The 22,631-nt window shown below is 38.0% G+C and overlaps 1 protein-coding gene across 1 annotated transcript in view; it reads left to right on the top strand.

Annotated features, from left to right (window-relative positions):
- Positions 1-20,983, top strand: part of LOC126271995 (pre-mRNA-splicing factor syf1 homolog) — a 118,667-nt gene extending 97,684 nt beyond the window's left edge. Inside the window, exons 16-19 of the mRNA XM_049974478.1 lie at positions 6,545-6,661; positions 7,143-7,281; positions 7,366-7,527; positions 20,583-20,983. Coding sequence (XP_049830435.1) covers positions 6,545-6,661; positions 7,143-7,281; positions 7,366-7,527; positions 20,583-20,662 — 498 coding nt within the window. The 3' untranslated portion in view covers positions 20,663-20,983. The remainder of the gene's footprint in view (positions 1-6,544; positions 6,662-7,142; positions 7,282-7,365; positions 7,528-20,582) is intronic.
- Positions 20,984-22,631: the final 1,648 nt, after the last annotated feature.

Raw genomic sequence — 22,631 nt, 5'->3', positions numbered from 1 at the left:
GCTGTGTTTTGTTCAAAGAATCTATTATAGATTATAGTTAACAGAGGGGCAAACTCAGCCACAGATTGCGTGTAGAACCTGATAGGGATTCTACCGGGCTCTGGGGTTTGTTCCATTTTAGCGATTTCAGCTGTTTCTCAGCATCACTGACACTAACATATATTTCACTCTTCTTTTCAGTGGTATGAGGATTAAATTGGGGCAGTACTCCTGGGTTTTCCTTTGTAAAGGAACTTTTGAGAACAGAGTTAAGCATTTCTGATTTTGCTTGTTACTCTCAGTTTCAGTTCCTATTTTGTCCATGAGTTACTGGACTGCAAGTTTGGTGCCACTAATAGCCTTTACATACTACCAGAACTTCCTTAGGTTTTGTGAATGGTCATTCAACAATATTCTGCTATCGTAGTCATTGAAGGCTTCACGCGTTGCTCTCTTGACTGCCAAACACATGCTTTGTTTTGTACCTATTACGCAGTAGTCTTGTTTCTTTAGAAGTTTCTTTATGGTGGCTGTACACCTGGGAGGTTCTTCCTCATCTCAAATTGTTCTACTGGGTACATACCTATCTACATCTACATCTACATGACTACTCTGCAATTCACATTTAAGTGCTTGGCAGAGGGTTCATCGAACCACAATCATACTATCTCTCTACTATTCCACTCCCGAACAGCGAGCGGGAAAAACGAACACCTAAACCTTTCTGTTCGAGCTCTGATTTCTCTTATTTTATTTTGATGATCATTCCTACCTATGTAGGTTGGGCTCAACAAAATATTTTCGCATTCGGAAGAGAAAGTTGGTGACTGAAATTTCGTAAAAAGGTTTCGCCGCGACGAAAAACGTCTATGCTGTAATGACTTCCATCCCAACTCGTGTGTCATATCTGCCACACTCTCTCCCCTATAACGCGATAATACAAAACGAGCTGCCCTTTTTTGCACCCTTTCGATATCCTCCGTCAATCCCACCTGGTAAGGATCCCACACCGCGCAGCAATATTCTAACAGAGGACGAACGAGTGTAGCGTAAGCTGTCTCTTTAGTGGACTTGTTGCATCTTCTAAGTGTCCTGCCAATGAAACGCAACCTTTGGCTCGCCTTCCCGACAATATTATCTATGTGGTCCTTCCAACTGAAGTTGTTCGTAATTTTAACACCCAGGTACTTAGTTGAATTGACAGCCTTGAGAATTGTACTATTTATCGAGTAATCGAATTCCAACGGATTTCTTTTGGAACTCATGTGGATCATCTCACACTTTTCGTTATTTAGCGTCAACTGCCACCTGACACACCATACAGCAATCTTTTCTAAATCGCTTTGCAGCTGATACTGCTTTTCGGATGACCTTACTAGATGGTAAATTACAGCATCATCTGCGAACAATCTAAGAGAACTGCTCAGATTGTCACCGAGGTCATTTATATAGATCAGGAACAGTAGAGGTCCCAGGACGCTTCCCTGGGGAACACCTGATATCACTTCAGTTTTACTCGATGATTTGCCGTCTATTACTACGAACTGCGACCTTCCTGACAGGAAATCCCGAATCCAGTCGCACAACTGAGACGATACCCCATAGCTCCGCAGCTTGATTAAAAGTCGCTTGTGAGGAACGGTGTCAAAAGCTTTCCGGAAATCTAGAAATACGGAATCAACTTGAAATCCCCTGTCGATAGCGGCCATTACTTCGTGCGAATAAAGAGCTAGTGTATGGTCAACTATTCTTTTAAATTTGAGCCGTAGTTCTTCCACATGCCATTGACCAGAGCTAAAAGCTTCGAGTGCCTCATTGAGATATGCTACTATTGCTTCTCTGTCTAGTTTGCTGAACATGTAAATCTTTCTTCTTGTCTCCGTTACCCTTGTGCTTTGGTGTTCATAGCTTCATGTTCATTGATACCAGTTTTGACGTGGACTTCCTTAAAGAGGTCAGGGCTGTTTGTTGCCATTAGATCTAATATATTTCCATCATGATTGGAGTTCCAAACTTTTTGTTCTTGTTAGTTTTCAGAGAAGGCAAGTAGTAATGTTTTACAGGATGTCGTCGTGCCCACAACTAACAAAGCTATATCTATTGTTGGATGATTAAAGTCTCCTCCAATAAATAAAATGTCGTGTGACTAGGGCCTCCCATCAGGTAGACTGTTTGCCGGATATAAGTCTTTTGATTTGATGCCACTTCGGTGACTTGCGTGTCGATGGGGATGAAATGATGATGATTAGGACAACACAACACCCAGTCCCTGAGCGGAGAAAATCTCCGAGGCAGCCAGTAATCGAACCCGGGCCCTTAGGATTGACATTCTGTTGCACTGACCACTCAGCTACTGGGGGTGGGTGTCTTCTCCAATGATTATGCTGTTATTAGGAAACTTACATGCAAGTGATTTTTTTTTTTTTAGTAACATCAGGAGGTGCATCTGGTGCTCAATGGAAGGGCCCTCGTATAATTTTATACCCACCATTGATACCAAGTCTTGGTTAAACAATATCACATGCAGCTTCAATTTCTCTCTCAGTTGATTGGATTTTCTCATCTATTGCATTGAATTCACCGTCTTGATCTTCCACTACCCTGTCCTTTTGGTATGTGCTTAACTTTTCCCACTACTCTCAACTTCAGGTTTTAACCAGCCATATTATGTGAGCTTTACTGCTTTTTAGGAGCTCTTCAGACACTGGCACTCTGTTGCAAATGCTTCAGCAGTTAACCACTAGAATTTAAATACTCTTACCTGTGGGAGGCAGTTCTTTGGACCTTAGACTGATACTTGTGGTTTTCCTATGGCTGTCATTATCTGAATTAGATGGAAAGTCGTCTAATATATAAAAAAATGTTTTTGTGCTCCCCACACACAGTTAGATACTTGGGGAGTTGCCTCTGATGTGAAATGCACACCTGACCCATTAAAGGGACCCTACAACTCTCAGACCTATGGTGTAAGTCAAAGAAGTCATAATGTAGCTTGTCACAGAACCCTTGGAGTCTCTTGTTCAAGTCTTCCACTTGACTCAGAACCAGGGATGGTCAATCTGTTGTGAGTACAATGCTGCAGATTGTGAGATTCATTGAAACTCTGTAAGCAAGCTTATATTCCAGAATGAAATTTTCTCTCTGTAGTGGAGTGTGCACTGATGTGAAACTTCGTGGTGGATTAAAACTGTGTGCCAGACTGAGACTCAAACTCGGGACCTTTGCCTTACGCAGGCAAGTGCTCTACCAAAGGTCCCAAGTTTGAGTCTTGGTCTGGCACACAGTTTTAATGTGCTAGGAAGTTTCACAAGGCTGATATTCTCAACACTGTCTGCTGGTCACTGGAATTATCCAAGTATGACTTCGGAGCCCAAATGATGGGCTTTGTTTGTTTCATTGTGCGCCACATCTTTATTTGGCTGCACCCTGTTCCCTCAGTAACTGCCGAAGTAGCCTCTTCGATATAGGTTATGCAAAACATTTGTAAATTATCAAAATCTTTGCAAACATCTAAAACTATGAAAAATATACAGTTTTTGTGTAAAAATGAAATTTCGGAACTGTTAGTTGTGACTGAGGTTACTGTAGCAAAAGATTCTGAGAAGCCCAGTTAAGTTTCCATCTGTTGAGATAATACAACACAATATATCATGTTTCAGAAAAGCACAGACTTTGTTTACAGTTGACAATTTAGTACTACACAATACATCATGACACCTGAGCGAGTTTTGATAAAATCAGCATGAAAAACACATTTAAATGGTATGTCACGTTTTGGTACCTAAGTTTTCAAAATGAATTTATGTGACACACGTGATTTTACTTGAGGACAAAGGAAATGCCAGGAGTCAGTTTATATGCATAAGAAATGCTAACACTATTTTTCAAGCTCTTGCTCTTTTTCTAGTAAGAGTATATACATTCACACAACCACACAGATAACAGAATTTATAGCGGGCATAACTAGTGTTAATCTGTTTTCTATTATGCATTTCAGTGCTCCACACACCAGTCATATATAGGTAAATGGTTTGCCTTTTCCTTATGTTACAGAAATACATATTTTTTTGTTTTGCTCTTGAAGATTTAGTTTTGCCTTATTGGATACTGTTGTATGATGCCAGCATTTGCCTTCTTTAAGGGATTCTTCACATCTCCTCCAGCTCCACAATCCTCTATCTCCACACTACTCAGCCTCCACCTGCTGCTCCCCTACAAACAGAGACACTTCAACGTTCCCAGAATTTACTCTCATTTCTTTTGTTTTACCTATATTTATCTTGTGGCCAGTGACAGCTGCTTCTTTTTTCAAAGAGTTGAATTTATCTTTCATATCTGTCAGCCTCTGAGCTAATAAAACTATGTCAGCTGCAAAATATAAATCCTCCAGATGTTTATCGAATTCCTCTTCTCCTGCCTGCTGTGACTCTTCTTGTAACTGAGTTGAGGACAAGTAGAAGAAATGTTGGTGGCAAAATACAACCCTACTGGATTCCGAACGTTATCTCTGGGAGATTTCCCTTGTGGAGAACTTAATATTTGCAGTCATCATACTGTTCTTTGATGATGATTATGTTTTCCTGTGCTTTACCATACTTCCACAACACCTGCCAAAGCACTTGATGTTTCACAGAATCGAAGGTCTTTTCATAATCAATGGATGGCAGCTACACTGTTGTGTGGAATTCCTTACTTTCCACTAAGATGCTTCTAAGAGTATTAATAAGATCAACACACGTGGCTTGTGCCTGAAAACTGACTTGTTCTTTATGCAGTTGATCTCCAAGTGAATCCTGTTTAAAATAATTCTGATGAGGAGCACATTGGTTTCTGACAACAATGTAGTTTTTACAATCCAACAAAAATTCCCTGTTATGTGGACTTTACTACCAGCCCATTTTTCCACTCCTCTGAGGATTTCTCTTAGAGCCAAATATGCTTCAACAATGGATAGAGCATTTTAACAATAATTTTGATACCAGTGCTATTTTGTTCAGGCCAGGAGCCTTTGCGTTTTTTAGGCTTCGTTTTTTAGGCTTCTCAAAGTAACCCTAATTTCATCCATTGTGGGACACTCCAGATTTATATCTTGATGTGCTTAAACTTTCTCTGGAACATCTCTCAACTGTTCCTCTTGGTTGTCTTCATTATCTAATACCTCTTTAAAATGTTCCTCCCCTCTGTGCAGCTGTGCCTGTAGGGTCGTAATCATCACTCCAGCCTTGCTTTTAACTGGTCCTTTGTGTCTTAATTTCCTCATTGAGAGCCGTTTGGTGATAATGTAGAGTTCCATTATTTTCCCTTGTCTTGCAACCCTCTTCTGCCAACTGTGCCAGCTCATCCATCAATTTTCTTTTATCTCTCCTTATTCCTATTGTTAGTCCTTTATCTGCCTCTGTTTATTCTTTTTGTGTTTCAGTCTGGTGTATTCATGCCTTACAAATATTTAACCTACATCTTAGTTCTTTGCTGTGATTAATTTTGAGCCTTGTGTCATTGGAAATCCATTCCTTCCTTTGATGTGCTTGAAATTCTAAGATGTTCTCTCCTCATTTAGATGCCTGTCTCTAAGCTTTTGCCAAGCTGCTTCAATTCCTGCCTGTATAAAGTTTTCTCCAGAGAGAGCCTAAAATCTGTTACTTAGTTCAAAACCAAATCTTTCTGCACTCTGTTGGTCTTTTAACCTTCCTACACCTATTTCATGGTCCTGTGATAGAGCTAGGTTCTATTTGCCACCATCTTCAATCAGAACTTCACCAAAACTAAGAAGTGGTCACTTCCAACATTTACTCCTCTCTTATGTCTCACTTTTAACAAAGTGTGTTGAAACTTAGACAAAGGCTATGTGATCTGTTTGATGTCTGAGAACATGATCTGGTAGATCCACCATATCTTATGGCAATTATGATGTGGAAACAGTGTTACCACCAATGACCAGGTCATGCCCAGCACACACATCTATCAGCAGTTCACAATTTACATTTATTTTCCCAATCCCATGGGCATCCATGATGTGTTCAAGCATTTCATTACATGAGCTGAGTTTTGCATTTGTTGACTATTAAATTTGTTTTTGCCTCTATGATTAATTTGGCACCATTCCTATGTATTGTGTCTTCACATGTCTGTCCCACATACAGCAGCACTCCTCCATTTTCTGTTTGACCTTCTCTAGATTCTGGGTATCCTGTTTCATTTAGTCTCAATATTTCCAAAAGATAGCTTTCCATCTTTCTTTGGATTATCGTTACCATGCTGTCTCTCAGTGGTCTTACATTACAAATCCCCATACCGATTTTCATTTTCAGTCCAAAGGTCATATATATCCAAAGGATCCTGTAATTGAAATTTATGAATACAGTATGATGTCATCATATGTCACATTTGGAAAAAAGTGGTGGTATTTTTGAAAACTGAATATAAAAAGCAACAACATTGATATTCCAACCTGGACTTTCTGTTGTTTGGATATGATAAGCAGTATGCTGAAAAATGCCATTTTCTTATTAATGCTATCATAGTTGCTACATTAATACAAAGCAGTGAAAAAATTGTGTATCCTTAGGTAACAGCAGACTTTTGGCAGACATGGAAAGAGTTTGAAGTACGTCATGGAAATGAGGATACAATGAGAGAAATGTTACGAATTAAACGCAGTGTACAGGCGACTTATAATACTCAGGTTAGTAACAAAGTTTATTTTACACACAAATTTAGTTTTAGAAAATGATGACCTTGAAGTACAATCTGAGATTTCCTGTGTCTAAATCACTTTTTAAAAAGTACCTTTGTTATTTAGAGTTACAAACTATAAGCTAAATAAAATAGAAAGAAACTTCCACATGGGAAAAATATATTAAAAACAAAGATTCCAAGACTTACCAAGCAGGAAAGCGCCGGTAGACAGGCACAATAAAATAACACACAAACATTTCATTGAAATTTTGTGTGTGTGTGTTATTTTATTGTGCCTGTCTACCGGCACTTTCCCGCTTGATAAGTCTTGGAATCTTAGTTTTTAAACTATAAGCTAAACTTCTTGTCTCCAGAAAATCAACTATTATCTATATAGGCATGAACATGTTGTCTTTCATTAATTATTCTAATAACCGAACATCAGATTGTGAGGATGCCTTATGTCACTGTCAAATTGTGTTTTTTAGGTGAACATGATGTCAGCACAAATGCTTTCGGCTGCTAGTAATGTATCAGGAACTGTTGCGGACCTGGCACCTGGAGCTAAAGATGGAATGCGAATGCTTGAAGCAAAAGCTGCTCAAATGGCGCAGGGTGAAAGAAACCGTATGTCTAATTAAAAATCTGTTGAGTGACTATTTTGTACATTTTTTCCAAGTTTTTTAATATTGGTATTGATATTTTCAACAGCACAACCAAAAGGTGGCAACATATTGTTTGTGCGTGGTGAGACACAAGGTCAGGAGCGAGACGGTGTGGATACAACTCGTATAAGCAATCCCGATGAGATTAATATTGATGAAGATGATGAGGATGAAGATGGAGAAAGTGAAGATGGTGGAGATGATGATGGTAATTCAGACAAATATTTATTAATGTGTAACACAATTAATGTACATTGTGTACATTGTGATAAAGATCCCATTTGCTTTGACTGTAAGAAATGTATTATCTTATGCGAGAGAAAACTATCTCGTTTAGTTATGGGTAGATTTAATAAAAACATTTCTTGCAACCAGGGGATAAGCTATAATTTTTCTTTTGTGTATGGCGAGGATGGAATGTGATTGCAGTTGTTACTGCTTATATCATGACACATTATGTCTTGTTATGGAAAAAAAAACTAGATGCCAACAAATTACTTTTACAATACACTTAGCCTATTAGAACTTCAAACTTGTTTGCTGTTTCTAAAATCTGTTGTTCCCTACATAACTCCAAGTGATTGCTTTACAAAATACATTATTGACTGTCGTAAAAAAATAAGTAAATAAAAAAAATGCAGAACCAGTTATCAGTTGTACACAAGGTCAAAAGAAGACGAGACAAGGTATCAACTCACTACAAAAGTTTGACAAAGTAATCCTACTGTAAAATGTATGTAGGGTAATGTTTACTTAGGTGTCATTGCAATATGTGATGGCTGCCTAGTAAACATGAAATGAAATCCTTTTTTTGGTACCAGTCATGTTATTTTTTCTGAAAATAAACACATTTAAAACTTGTGCACTTTTTCATATGTTTGAACCACTCAGATGTTGATATCTCAGAAATATACTTCTGGATGGATTTAACAACATTTTGAGGTGACAAAAGTTGTTCGTGCATTTTTCTCATCTGAAATAAGGGATCCAAATTAAGTTATCTTTTTTAGGTGATAAATCAGGAGAATATGAGCAGTGAGACATTATTCTTTAACCTTTTCTGTCAAATAATCATTTTTTCCAAAATGCTGTGTGAAAGTCAACACTTTCACATTAAAAGAGTGATGCAGGATTTTCAGTTGTTTTATCCTGATATTATTGATGACTTATTACAACAGATGGTTGCATACCATTGAGCATTAACTGTTCAGTCATCGAAAGCTGGTTATGACATACAAAGTGCAAGCACAGAGTAGGATGACCATTTTCTTGGAAGTGCTTCACAAATGAAGCACCTTTGTAGGTTTCAGTTTATCATGGAGCATCCGAACAGATGGTTTCTGCTTAGTTTCAGCCTTGTACAAATATATACAAAGTGTATCTCCTGTTATGATACCCCACACAGATTGTGCATTCTATTTGATCTAATTTTTGGAGCATCTTTCGTACATCTGTTGACCCAAACATGTTTACGAGTTTCTCTCAAATTGTACAGATTCCATCAAGATGATGCTTCTGTCTTACAGCAGCAAGTGACATCTAGATCCTCTTTAATCACTTCATGCACAGCATACTTATTGTGCAACTGATTTTGATCAGCCTACAGCAATAGCTGAAAGAAGCATGTCCATGAGAAAACTGTGCAAACCAAACACTTTTCTTGGAGATGATTGATTTCCAAAAGTTGAATAAAACAGTTTGAGGCATTGTTGTCAAGTCATATTATCACAAAAATCATAAAATACTCTTACAAAGAGAAACTTCACCCCAAATTTCCATTTTTTCACAACATTGTTTCTTTAAACACTGTCAATGCATTGCATGACCAATTTCTGAGCAGCCATTGGTTCAGCAATAACAAATGACATATTAAAAAATAGTAGTATGGCATCTCAATAGCAACAGCTAGTGGTTGTTTGCAAAAACTTAAAGGCATCTCTCATGCTTAATACTTACGTCACATTGCCCATGTGGAGATGAACAACTGTGTTTGGGATGATATATTCCATCTGATATAAAATAGAAATATTCACTTGAGAAAACTCTAGAATTACTAGGAGACATAATAACTGGCCATTACTTCCTGCTGAGAATGAGGTCATTAGCAATGGAGCTTGAACTCAGACTATGTTACTTATAGCAAAGGTAATCTGCTGCACTCCTTTCAAAGGAACCATTCTGGAATTTGCCTGGAGGGATTTAGGGAAATGAGGGAGAATCTAAATCAGGATGATCAGGTGCAAAATTGAACCATCGTCCTCACAAATGAGAGTCCAGTGTGCTAACCACTATGTCACCTTGCTGAGTAAGTCAAGGATAGTACACTGGTATGCATTGTATAAGGTTCAGTTCAAAGTGACTCATGGACAGAATGAGAACAAAAGATGAGTTAGAGGAAAAGCAATGATAGTTGAACAAATAGCGCAATTAATGACTAGGAGAAAAGCAGAAAACGAGGTGGGGAAATAACCAGAAAGAGAGGGACTGGAGGAGGTGGGTGAACATAAAACACCTTTTGAAGAAAACAATTTTAAAATTGTTGAAACTTAGGGGAAGGATTATTTGCAACTGGTTGGCTTATTATTTTTTAAAATTTGTTTTAAACCTCTCCAAGTTTACTGTAATACAGTTGCTGAAGATGAGCCATGTTTAAGATTGTATAATTACATATTTTTGAACAACATTTTGAAATTGAATCTCTGTGATCAAACATTGCAAAACACAAGATATGTGCCAATGACAGATGAAAGACACAAATAAAATTTACCAAATATTAACTTCTTTACAATTCCCAAGACATTACATAGAACATGTAAAAAGAACAAAATTATAAATAAATGTTCTCAATTAATACACCAAACCCATAGGCTGACTAATTGAACATCAGATATACAGTAAAAAAAAAAAAAAAGAAGCATAACAGAGAAAATGAGTGGAATCATAAAATTCATCAATCATGGTTGGTCATAATCTACTGTTTAACAAAGTTCCTTTGGTTACTGATTCATCATAATGTCAATATCAAAGAAGGTTGCTTTGGATTTGGAAAAGGATCAGGTGAATTTGAGTTGAGAAAAGGTTTAAGCTGTTCCAGGAAGTGGATGATTTCCACCTCACTTTGAGGGCAGACAACCTCTAAGTATTATTTTTTATTAAGTTTTCTTTTGAACATTCTTCTGTTTGATGTTTTTTAAAAAATTACATGTAATTTTCCATTTATTCATTCAAAGTGATCACTGTAACCAGTGGCGAATTAAAAAATTTTTTCACCCCTAGGCACACCATATTATTTGCGCAACACCCCCCTCCCCCCCCCCCCCCCCCCCAAAAAAAAGTTAATTAATAAATAAAAATTAAATAATAACTATCACCCAATCACTTCACAATTACCGTTTTGTTTTGTTGGGGCCGCTGTGAGTTGTTTCTGTACTCTGCTATTCGTTGTTCTGAAGGACGCTTCAGCAGTTGAGTCAATCAAAATGTAATGTGGTTCCTGAACTGTACTTGATCTACGGCAGCGGATAAAACAAACTTAAAACTACATTGTGTTAACACATTCTTCTGTCGAAAGACAACAGAAATGAACACAAGGACAATGTCTTTTCTTTGTTATACATTCACTTTTAAAATGTTCTTTTACATGAAACCATTGAAAATGAAAATAAAAAAGTTGTGTTGCAATCTAAAAATTGAAGTGAACATGTCATACATTAATAAATTAATATGTATGTTTACAGAGATGCATTCAAAATTAAAATTAATCTGTCATTTTACAATCTAATAACTTGACTGTGTAGCAGATAAAAAAACACATTCGGTCTCATAAGTGAATCTATAGGAAGCCGTAGGAAATGATAATGAAATATAGATTTTGGTGCACGAACTAATAACTAAATACAGATGAACAAAAACAGAACTGGATTTGCGATCACATAATTTTACAGACAGATGTGGAAAAATCTAATTTCTTTTATAATCTAATAGTTAACGTGTAAAGAATTCTAATGGTATTAGCAAATCTTTTACGTATTTATTGACAGAAATGAACTATGTTATTTATTAACACTTCTTCATCTTAGCGTACTCTCCGATAATGTATATTTCCGTAATAACTATACATTTCAACAGACACCTAGAATATGCATCAGTTGTAATATACTACAGTATCAGTATGACTTGACTGTCCAGTGCTGAGCAGCCTGGGCCATTGTTTAGTATGGTTGGGCACCTTCAGACATGTCTGCACATAAATGAGGTTTCGTTCCATGTTCTTCCATCGGCAATTGTAAAATAGACAGGTAATACATAGTTTGTAAATCCAATGAAAGTGCTATAAGCTATAATAAAAATCACATTATAATTTTAAACTTTTAAAACTAATATGAATAAATAAACTAACTCATCAGTCAGGAAAGTTTGCATCTGGCTTTGGTGGCAGAAAACTTGTTGTTGATGTGAAGAATGGACAAGGCGTTCAATCTCTCCTCAGACAACGTAGAACATAGGTACAATTTCAGTCTTTTAAGAGCCAAAAATGAGCGTTCTGCTGAACAATTTGTAAGTACCATACATAGAAAAATTCTAAGAGCAATGTCAACATTCGGAAATGTGGACTGTAACCTCTCTTTTCATAAAAAATTTACTCATTGTGACTAGTATATCACTAATCTCAGAAGATTTCATAAGTTCCGCAAAATGTACACATTCACCAGGGAAGTAAGGGTCTAAATCTGTGTCATATGACACTTGGAGTTTTGGTGCATGTTCAGCAATATCGTCAGGTGAACTGTTTTTAAGGTTACTGAAAACTATGAAGGAGTTCAACAGTATTCTGTAGCTTTCCTTCCTCCTCGTTAATTCAGCTTACAAGTTGTCGAGTACTGGGAGAAATGTTTTGACTCTAAATTTATCCCTTCCAGTCAGAAAAACTTCTTCAGAGTTCGCTTCTTCATCATCATGAAGTTTGCATTTTTGTGATATTTTGTAGGTGCGTTCATAGTCTATATCAGTGACAATCTCCATGGATTTATTTTCATAATAGTCGAACATGCCATTAATTGATGCAATAAATCCCACAAGTGATTCATATCATACATGCACTATTTTAGTATCAATATTTACACTTTGCAATTTCAGATTTACATAATTAAGTCTCTGGAGTATATCCTTCCAGATTGTCATCATGAATACGGTTTCAAGTCTAGTGAGTTGATTCAGTAAAGCTGAAGCCGCATTTTGCACAAGTAGTTTTTCAAATGTATTATTGGAGATATGGGTGAGGGCATTGATAACACCCTCCTGGTTTTCATGTAGACTTAAACATTCTTCCTCTCTTGCTGACCAATGTGTTTTTTATAAACTTTTTACTGTTTTTCTTCCTGGTTTCATGAAAGAAAGAAGTTTATCCCAGTGCTGTGTAGAGGTAGAGAAAAAATTGTAAAGGTTTTGCACTACATTGAACAAACATGCTTCCCAACAACAGTTTGCAGCAGTAGTGCTGACTAAATTCAAAGAATGTGCTGCACAAGGCACATAATGTGTTTTCGGATTTCATTCTTTAATGCGTGCCTGAAAACTGGTGTAGGTTCCTGACATATTGCTTGCATTGTCATATGACTGGCCTCTACAGTCAGTAATATCAATGGAATTTGTAGACAGTACTTTTAGTACGGCCTCAGCTAAGTTTTTGGTCTTGGGTCCTGGGTTCGGTAAAAACAGAAGGAAACGTTCAACACATTCACCATTCTCGTTGACATATCTTAATATGAAAGATAATTGATCAATATATGAAATGTCCGCAGTAGAATCTAGTACTATTGAGAAATATTTGGCCTGTTTTATTTCACTTAAGATAATTCTTTTTATTCGTTCAGGAAGAAAACTCTATTATTTCATCACAGATTGTTGAAGAAAGATAACTTGTGTGTCCCTTCCCTGGATTTCCGTATCGTTCAATGTGGTTTGTGAGGTAAAGATCAAACTTGGCTATAAGTTAAAGAGAAATCATAAATTGACCATTATGTAATGAATGGAATCTTTCAATGTGTCAGCATGGGGGAAGTCCACGATGTGTTAGCTTCTTCACTACTGCAAACACCCTTTTCAACACACTGCACCAGACATTTTTTTTGTCTCAACATATGACTTGAAATGGTTATATATTGTTCCAAGTGACTTTTTTCTTGTTAAGAGTGATAACTCAGAATTTTTATGTTCAAGTGAATTCTCGTGATGAGATAAAATATTATAAATATTTTTCCAATCTGCAATACCAGTAGTAACAATTGCGGCCTTACTTCTAAACAATTTACATGGTGCACAAAAAACAGCACCGGTGCTTTGGGCATATTCTAGAAAATCACGCAAAGTTGATTCACCATTTAAAAGTTTACAGTAAAATACAGCTTTGTTCAAATATATGGTTTTATTGCCTACTGATCTTTTTGACATAGAAAAATCACCGTTACAATTTTGATTAATGCCACGTTGTAAGGGAATGTTGATTGTTGATTCATTGACACACCATTCTGCAGGATCATCACTAACGAGGTTATTTCTTTTTGTAATATCTGACTCGACTCTTTAATTTTTCGTGAAACTCAAAATCAGGAATAATTTGCTTTCCTTCATTTTTAACTTATGTGTCATCTGTATTTACTTCTATTACAACAGCTGCAGTGCCACTGTAAAAATTTATCTGCTCCACCAAGCATTTTTAGAACACTGTCTTCTTGTTTTTGCTTTTCCTTCGATAATTTCTGAAATGTCGCCCCCACTTAATTTTGCATGTTTGCTTTTTCACTTACAGAATTGTCAACCAACAGTCAAAACAAAAGAAAAAGAATTGTAAGAGGAAAGAAAGAAAGAAAGAAAGACAGTATCCAGTTCCAGTCATACTACGCCACACATCAGCACAAAGCTTTTTACTTTAAACACAGCACATGGGCACAAACATTTTTCCTTTAAACACAGAGCAATGAACTGACCAACATGGATTACTCGACATAACTATGCTATGAAAGAACGACAATGCAGAATAATTTAATTTCATTGTCACCTGTTTCTCGGTTGTCAGTGAACCAGTAGAAACACACCTGACAGCTGGAATTCATCTTGTAAAGAAAACGGGACAGTTCCTTTTTTGCCTTCTGCTTGAATTTTAGCTGGGACGCAAATATGTTCTGAATATTCTTGACACTTGCTTTCTAATTTAAAAAGCAAATAATTTTTGCAATTTCTTGCAGTGAGGTGTGCTGGATCGATTCTTATTCCACTTATTCTTATAACATTTTAGCGGTTACTGTGGGCAGAGAAGACAGGCTACAAAGTTTAAGTAGTCTTGTTGGCAGTTGATGTGTTGTGTTGTCATTTGTGTGAGCACTGCTGTCATGTCTACATGCAAATGAACCTTTTGTTCCAACATAAAATAAAAATAACCTTTCCTCGAAGGAAAACAGTTTAGTTAAGAAGTTTAATGTAAAATCTGCAATGCCGCATACTATTCGATTGGGCAGAGTGGGAACTTTTATATCGTGCAGGCTGCAGCACAATAAATGAGACAAACAAAAGTTGGTTTCTGCTTCTTTTTTCACCCAAAAAAGTAACTAAGTAAACAAATAAATAAAATTTTTAAACTGTTGTGACGTGTATTTCACACATTATTAGCTATTCTGCTTATGTTCTTTTCATGTAAACATGTGTTTAAAAATGAAATACGTTCCCAGTACAACATGTTTTGTTAAACAGATGTCATTAAATCAAAGCTCAGATATTGAAGACCATAGAGCTTTCACATTAATTACAGTAATGGAGGGTTGACTTGATTCTTCCCTATAATTTCTACAAGAAATTTAAGTAGAGTCGGGTTTTATGTACTGTTGCCCACACATGTTACAGTATTTAAGAAACTGCTGATTAGTTTATCACAGCTTTTCAGCAGACCCAGTATTTTGACGGGGAAAATACGGTAGGGTTAAGCAGAAGCCAACAGCATTCTCAGGATAATAAGATTTCAGACATTGTATTGTAGACTGCCGTCCTGACGGCTTACTTCAAAATATATTCAACAATCATGAAGATAGTACCAGATGGAAACCCAATGTTAAATTTCCATTCAGTCACCAAGTAAATTATGTATATTTCCGAGCTTGTATTGTTGAATTTCATTCTTAAGGCTTATTTAAACCAGCAAGATGTTTAACAATATTAAAAAATTTTGTCATTTGTAAGCACAGTTATTTGAAAGTGTAAAAGGTTAGAATGAGTACAGAGCAAAAAATGCCGCCTCCCTTAAGGTGCCGCCCCTAGGCCTGTTCCTAGTGGGCCTGTATGTAAATCTGCCACTGACTGTAGCCTAAGATGTGGGGTAAGTTCTATCAGGCTTAAAGACTGTCTTTAAAATTACATATCATATATAGTGTAAAAACCCTTGTCCTGTGTAAAAATTCGATATATGCACATCTGATCAAATTTTGAACTCTTGTAACCGGCATGGAGAAATGCAATTTTCATAGTGTACCATTTATGCAGGAATATTCCTTCAGTTGTGACTGATATAGAAATACAAAAACTTAACATTGTTATGGAATTGTAGTTAATAATACAGTTAATAGATTGGAACAGAAGAGTACTTACTGTGTGACACCTGAAACTGAATTGATTGAAAATTAACTCGGGACGGGAAAGAAGAAACTTCCGATACAAAAGAGAAACAGCAAGACTTACTGTAGGCTGCATACTGAGTGTATCTCAATAGCAAACTCATGATTGGTGTATGCATAGCAGCATGAAGACTGGCCACCTGGCTGGTCTAAATCTGTGATGCAAGCTGATGTGACATGTCTGTTATGCCCGTTGAGGTCAGAGATGGTGGCTGTGGCAGTAAAAAGATACAGCGTCTCTGGGTCACTATCAGTATCTACTGTAGACAGGAATACTAAATCCCTAACCCAACACAAAGGGCCAATGATGGCTCAATTTGTGCCATTGCCAATGAGGGAGATGTGGCTGAGCTCCCCGTGAAGAGATGGAGTGGCATGGTTTCTTCTGGACAGATCAGCTTAGACGACCTGGCTTTGTACTGCAAGAACTGGGGATTTGGAAGGGTGTTGCAGACCAAGTGCTGTGCCAGTACAACTGGGCGGAAAGAGGTTTTGGACAGTGGGAGTAGCTCCGTGTCCATGGGCTCCCACCCAGTGAATCACTCTGCACCTTTTGAGAGGGGTAATGGGAGTGCAGGTTTGTACCAGTGAGTGGGCAGTGCAGGGTTACAGCTAGCTGCAGCGGTGGTGGTTGCAGGGGTGTAAGGCCCCTGGGTCAGAAGCGGTGACAGGGGCAGGGTTACTGATTGTGACTGGAATCATGGCTGGAGCTGGTTTTGGTGGTGGGTCATGAGTTTGTGACCGGCCACAATCTCAAACAGCTAACGCCCTCTGTGGCCTAAGATGATCCCTTGGGTCTACCGTGAGCATCTGAAATCTATCAGGGTTTGATGCCTTCTGCTACGTGCAGTATTTTGTCCAGACTGGCCACATTGACAGTCGTGAATTAATACATGCTGTGGAAGCTGTGGTATGCTTCCCTTGGTTGACATCATCGGCAAGACAGCTTTCAGTGTCTTGGCTATCTGCGTGGCATGTGCATTGTGCTTTGGAGACTGGGTGGAAGGGGGTACTTGTCGTGTTCCCTATGCCATTGTGATAACACAAGGCCTCAAACTGCAAAAATTGAATTGTGCACTGTTGTCAGACAGCAGTGAATGTATGTGCAGTACTCCTTTGATTGCAAAGATTGTAGAGAGAGCATGGATTGGACTGGATTGATTTGGGGGAAGAGACCAAACAGCGAGGTCACCAGTCTCGTCGGATTAGGGACGGAAGTCAGCCATGCCCTGTGAAAGGAACCATCCCGGCATTTGTCTGAAGTGATTTAGAGAAATCACGGAAAACCTAAATCAGGATGGCCAGACACGGGATTGAACTGTCGTCCTCCCGAATGCGAGTCCAGTGTGCTAACCACTGCACCACCTTGCTCGGTGGAGAGAGCATGGATAGCAGCTGGGATAGTCATTGATAACACCATCCCCAAAAAGGAAGAAGTTGGAGAGTGTGTCCACCACCAGCTACCACACAGCTCCCTGAAATGGCCCAGAAAAATCAATGTGCACTCTCTCCCATGGGTGGTCTGGGCACAGCCATGGAGAGAAATGTTGCACTGGGGGAGCCTGGTTTAGGGAGCAGATATGAATGGCATGCACTTTAAATTTCAGCATCAATACTGGAGCAATATATGTGCCGCCAAGCTAACACCTTCAAGCTCAAACCCCCAATGCAAGGCATGAAGAAGCTGGAGGATGCTGGGCTGGAATGATGACCCAGCATCCTTAGTTGTCACTGGTCAACATCAAGAGACCTTAATGGCATTTAGCCTGTGTTGGCTCACACAATACTTATAAAATCCAGGGTCTGCTATTTTAGTAAGTGCTCCGGTCACCCCTATTTCACTATTGAAAAACTTAATGCAGAACTGGGTAATGGGCTGATGCTGTGAACCTCCTATGCTGTCAGCGGGAATACATTCAGGGCTTGTTGCAAGTGTTGCTTGAGCATGAAAACAAACTGTTACCTGGTGTTCAAATTCTGCATAGGGACCAAGGGAACATGAGGACAGGGAATATGGGTTGCCATGCTGGGCAGTGATGTGGAAGTAGATTTCATAGTTACACCTGCTGAAAAGCAGTGTTTACCATTGCAGATGATGTACTGTCTTTTCTGGGACCCTACATCGATGCCCAAAAATTAATATTAAAGATTTGTGGTTGATTAACAGGTGGAATTTTCTGCCACACAAATAAGCTGCCTTAAATTATTGCTAAAGTCTCTTTCTCAACATGGGAATAGTTTACTCGTGCCATTGTTTATGTCTTGGTGGTGACTGGTCTTTCAGAGCTATCCGGCTGCGTCATCAAGCTGCCACAATCCCATAATGGGGTGCACTTCTTGTGAATGTCAACTGATGGCCCTGCGTATATGGCATCAAGCATTGCACTGTTTTGAGATAATCCTTGAGATGTTGAAAATTCTGTTGACAGAAAACTGACTGCGCAAATATGACACCCTGTGCAGCTGATTGACTGGGTGAACAGCTTGCAGTGCATAGTGAAAGGACTGTAATTGTTTGAGATTTCCAGGTGCTGGCATATTTATTATTCCATTGACGAGGTTATGTGTGGGTGAAATACCTTTGCTACTGAGGATGTGCCCCAGATATTTAATCCTGGTAGTCAAAAAGCTGCAGTTGTCTAATTGACAGTGTAAGCAATTTTCCAACACCTGCTTGAAAAGAGATTTGAGGTTCCTGTTGTGTTCTGAGCTCATCACTTCTGTTACAATCACATTGTTTAAGTAGCTAATATAATGCGGAATACTGTGAATCAGTTACTCTTAAGTATTTTTGGAATATGGTAGGGGCTGTAACAAATTCAAATGGCAAACTATTATAATTGTACAAGCCAAATGGTATATTTAAGACCAGTAACTGTTTTGATTCACTATCTAATGTGAGTAGTAGATAAGAATCTTTTAAATCAAATTCGGAGGGCTATTGGCCTCTGGCAAATTATGTTAACAGGTCTTCTGTGCAAGCCATAGGATAGAGATCAGTGTAGGACTGAGTTTGATAGTTGACTTGAAATTGCCATAAATCTGTAAAGACCCTTTACATTTTTTTAATGATGCCTGTAAGCATTGTCCATTGACAGGTTGAGATAATGAAATGCCACCTAGTGCTTGAAGTTGTGCAAGCTCGACCTGAAAAGCATCTCTAACAGCAGACAGTAGCAGGTGACCTGTACAAAATTTTGGTATCGGTAATGAGTAGTAAAATCATTGCATGACCAAGTGATTGTTTGAAAATCACTGTATATATTGCAAAGAGAATTGGGATGAGAAAACAGCAGTGTTTTGGGCACCAAATTCACTTGATCCACTGTCTTGAAACCAAAAGCCATAAAGGCATCGAAGCTGAAAACTCGGGTCACAGATTTGCCTTAAACTTTGCACAGTCCATTACGACATGATGTGCAAGTAGTAAGGTATATCACGTAGGTGATTTTGAGGAAATCGTAAGAGACGTTTTATGCTTCAGTGATGTACTGGTGCATTGCAGCCCTGAGCATGAGCTGGCAGTGGTCATTGTGGTTATGGTACAAGCTGTGTAATTGGTGGACCACTGGATTGAGTCCTGCCCATTGTTGTTGTTGTTCCCCCAAACACTAGTTACATTATTTAATATCACAACAAATATTATATTTATAATTATCGACAGGTAAATGACCAAACGTGTAAAGTTTTCTTGAAAATGTAGCCTATTGTGATTTCCAAAACCCCTTATACCTGCAATTGAGTAGGGTACCAAGAACTGGCTTGCATCTGGATGCTTTAAGCTGCAAGGACGAGTGACAGGCTTGGAAGGCCCAAGTCAAACATAGATAATAATAGAATGAGTTACAATATGCCAGAACATTAGGGTGATGTACAATTATACATCATATGTGGTTTCGACATAACAAGTTGCAGGATGATATTTTCATACAGACATATTAAACATAAATTAAAATGATATCTACTACATTGAATGAATGCAATATTTCTGCATGCACTAGGACTCTTCAAAATTTCTGAGAAGAAACAAAGCTCACTTGACATTTTCAAAAATTCCTCTTTCTGCTGACAATCTGGATGCAAACCATGCATTAGTAACACTTTTGTAAATATTGGTGCTAAAAATTGGCAAGATACGATTGAATGTATTTCAACAGCATCTTCATGAAAAGCAATTTCTATACACTGTCAATCAAATATGAAAAAAGTAGGACGGTGCAAAGTAATGTTTTTATCTTTTGTATGGAAATAAAAGCCACATAATATTGGAAACTCAATAAAAGTTCATGCAAATACATGTGCCTTTTCATCACATTACCTTTCAAATGTAATGTGTATGAAATAATATGTTGATATGTGGCCAATTAAAACTGTAGTAGACTACCGTCTGTCTTTCATGAGCAGCATGTGGTAGCACAAGAGGTGGAAATCTGAAATCAAGTTCCATTCCAACAGATAGTTAAAATCGTCAAACATCATATTTAAGAAATATGTTCTGCGTTTATTTTGAATCTTTGTTCTATTATTCACAGTGATGTCTGTTCAGTTTGACATTCCACGAAAATGCAATGATCACAATAACCCATCTGTTTTCATTTTCCAGATATTCCAGTGGAGAAACAAGAAATACCATCTGAAGTTTTTGGCGGCCTCAAGAAAGAAGTAAACGAAAATGATGACTAGTGAACTTGCTATGCAAACTGAAATTTATACCTTCAGCTGCATGTTGTTTATATATTTTTAATTCATTCCATTAAAATATCTGAGAGTAAAGGTACTGTGGAATATTTGTACCAGATTGTGTACAAGAAATGACACATATTGTATTACCATAAACAAGATTAAGTACAAATTATTTCCAAGACCCGAAAAATTATTTTCCTATGATGATGAAAAACCTTGTATTGAGTAGAAGCAGTGGAATGAATAAAGACAATAATACATCGTACAAAGGATATGTTGAGCAGTGTATATGCAAATAAAACAAGGCTTTTTAACAGACAATTGACATTTTAAACTCGCTTTCCTCTTCAGGTGAGTCTGTGGCGTGTGTGGGATCCCACACCCAAACAAAACACAAACAAAAATGGGGGGGGGGGGGGGGGGGACGAGAGAGAGAGAGAGAGAGAGAGAGAGAGAGAGAGATGCTTTAGAATCCAAGTTCTGCTATTGTGTTCAGCTTTTTTTTTTAATCTGCCTGTATGCTGTTATGCTGTTTACCTCACCTCTTCAAAATGGTTCAAATGGCTCTGAGCCTCTGAGCATTATGGGTCTTAACATCTGTGGTCATCAGTCCCCCTAGAACTTAGAACTACTTAAACCTAACTAACCTAAGGACATCACACACATCCATGCCCGAGGCAGGATTCGAACCTGTGACCGTAGCAGTCACGCGGTTCCGGACTGTAGCACCTAGAACCACTAGACCACCGCGGCCGGCCACCTCACCTCTGTGGTGAGTGGTTGTCTTGACATATTCCATTGTCAATAACTATGTTTTAATGATGTGTGAGCACTGATTCTTATTTTACCATAATGTCAAGGTGTGGGGTCAAGTTAGCATTTTACATCACGTGTTTCATCTCTGCCAATATGGTACTGATCGAATTTTGGTCCGATGAAAAAATGGGTAATTTATCAAGAGCAACCACATCTGGCCCCCACTGTTGCTTTGCTTATTGCAGACTGGTACTCCTGTTACACTGATGAGATCGTGTGATGTCATTGATGACACAAGTACAATGAATTGCATCAATCACTCATATATTCTCTGAAGACTTCAAAGTTTACAGAAGAGAGACCCATCTCCAGAGACGCTTATCATCTGCACGATCATCCCTGGATGAACTTGGGGTCAAAATGAACACCGTGTGGCCTGAGTAGTTGCATTAGACCATTATTGACTGAGGAAAATTTAAATTAGTCAGAAAATATGAATGGCCCACATGGATAGCCATGCACACTTCAACTCCAAGATTCGGGGAGGTGCTCCAGCCCTGGAGCAAAGTTGTGTGGTGGATTAAGAACTAGACAAGTGTGCCTGTGATGTGATTTGCAGACATTTAGAAAATGTTTGTACACTTTCACATATGATAACACTCGTCACAGACAGTTTGCGGGAGGTGACAACAGGAAGAGCAGCCAGCTACCCTCTACCACTAACATTGCCAGTCCAATAATTAACATGTTGACTCCATGAAGATATGGGATAAATCCAAGAAAATATTTTTCACTAATTACAATTGACATTACTGTCAACAAATTTTTAACAGCATAATTGATGTTCATCACAGAATTCTATCAACCATGGCAGTGTTTGCTAAAGAACCTGATATTCCACACCAACAAATTCCCATCCTCCATAAATGCAATATTGCCTACTGTTGATGAGGCATAGCTCATGAATAATGTAGCTGAATTTATAGCAAGATGGCGCAGGTATCTTGGATTGTTATCAGCTATCATAGAACAAGTTATGAGCTCATTGAAATGATGCCACACTATACTCATGTGTGTTTTCTGCCACCGCATGGTGAGTAGATTTTTTTATCTATCAAATTAAATAACTTGTATCTAAAAACAAAGATGATGTGACTTACCAAACAAAAGCACTGGCAGATCGATAGACACACAAACATACACACAAAATTCA

This window comes from Schistocerca gregaria, chromosome 5, assembly GCF_023897955.1.
Source record: "Schistocerca gregaria isolate iqSchGreg1 chromosome 5, iqSchGreg1.2, whole genome shotgun sequence".
NCBI lineage: Eukaryota > Metazoa > Arthropoda > Insecta > Orthoptera > Acrididae > Schistocerca > Schistocerca gregaria.
Note: the sequence above shows the minus strand (reverse complement) of the source record. Positions and strands in the feature narration are given on the sequence as shown.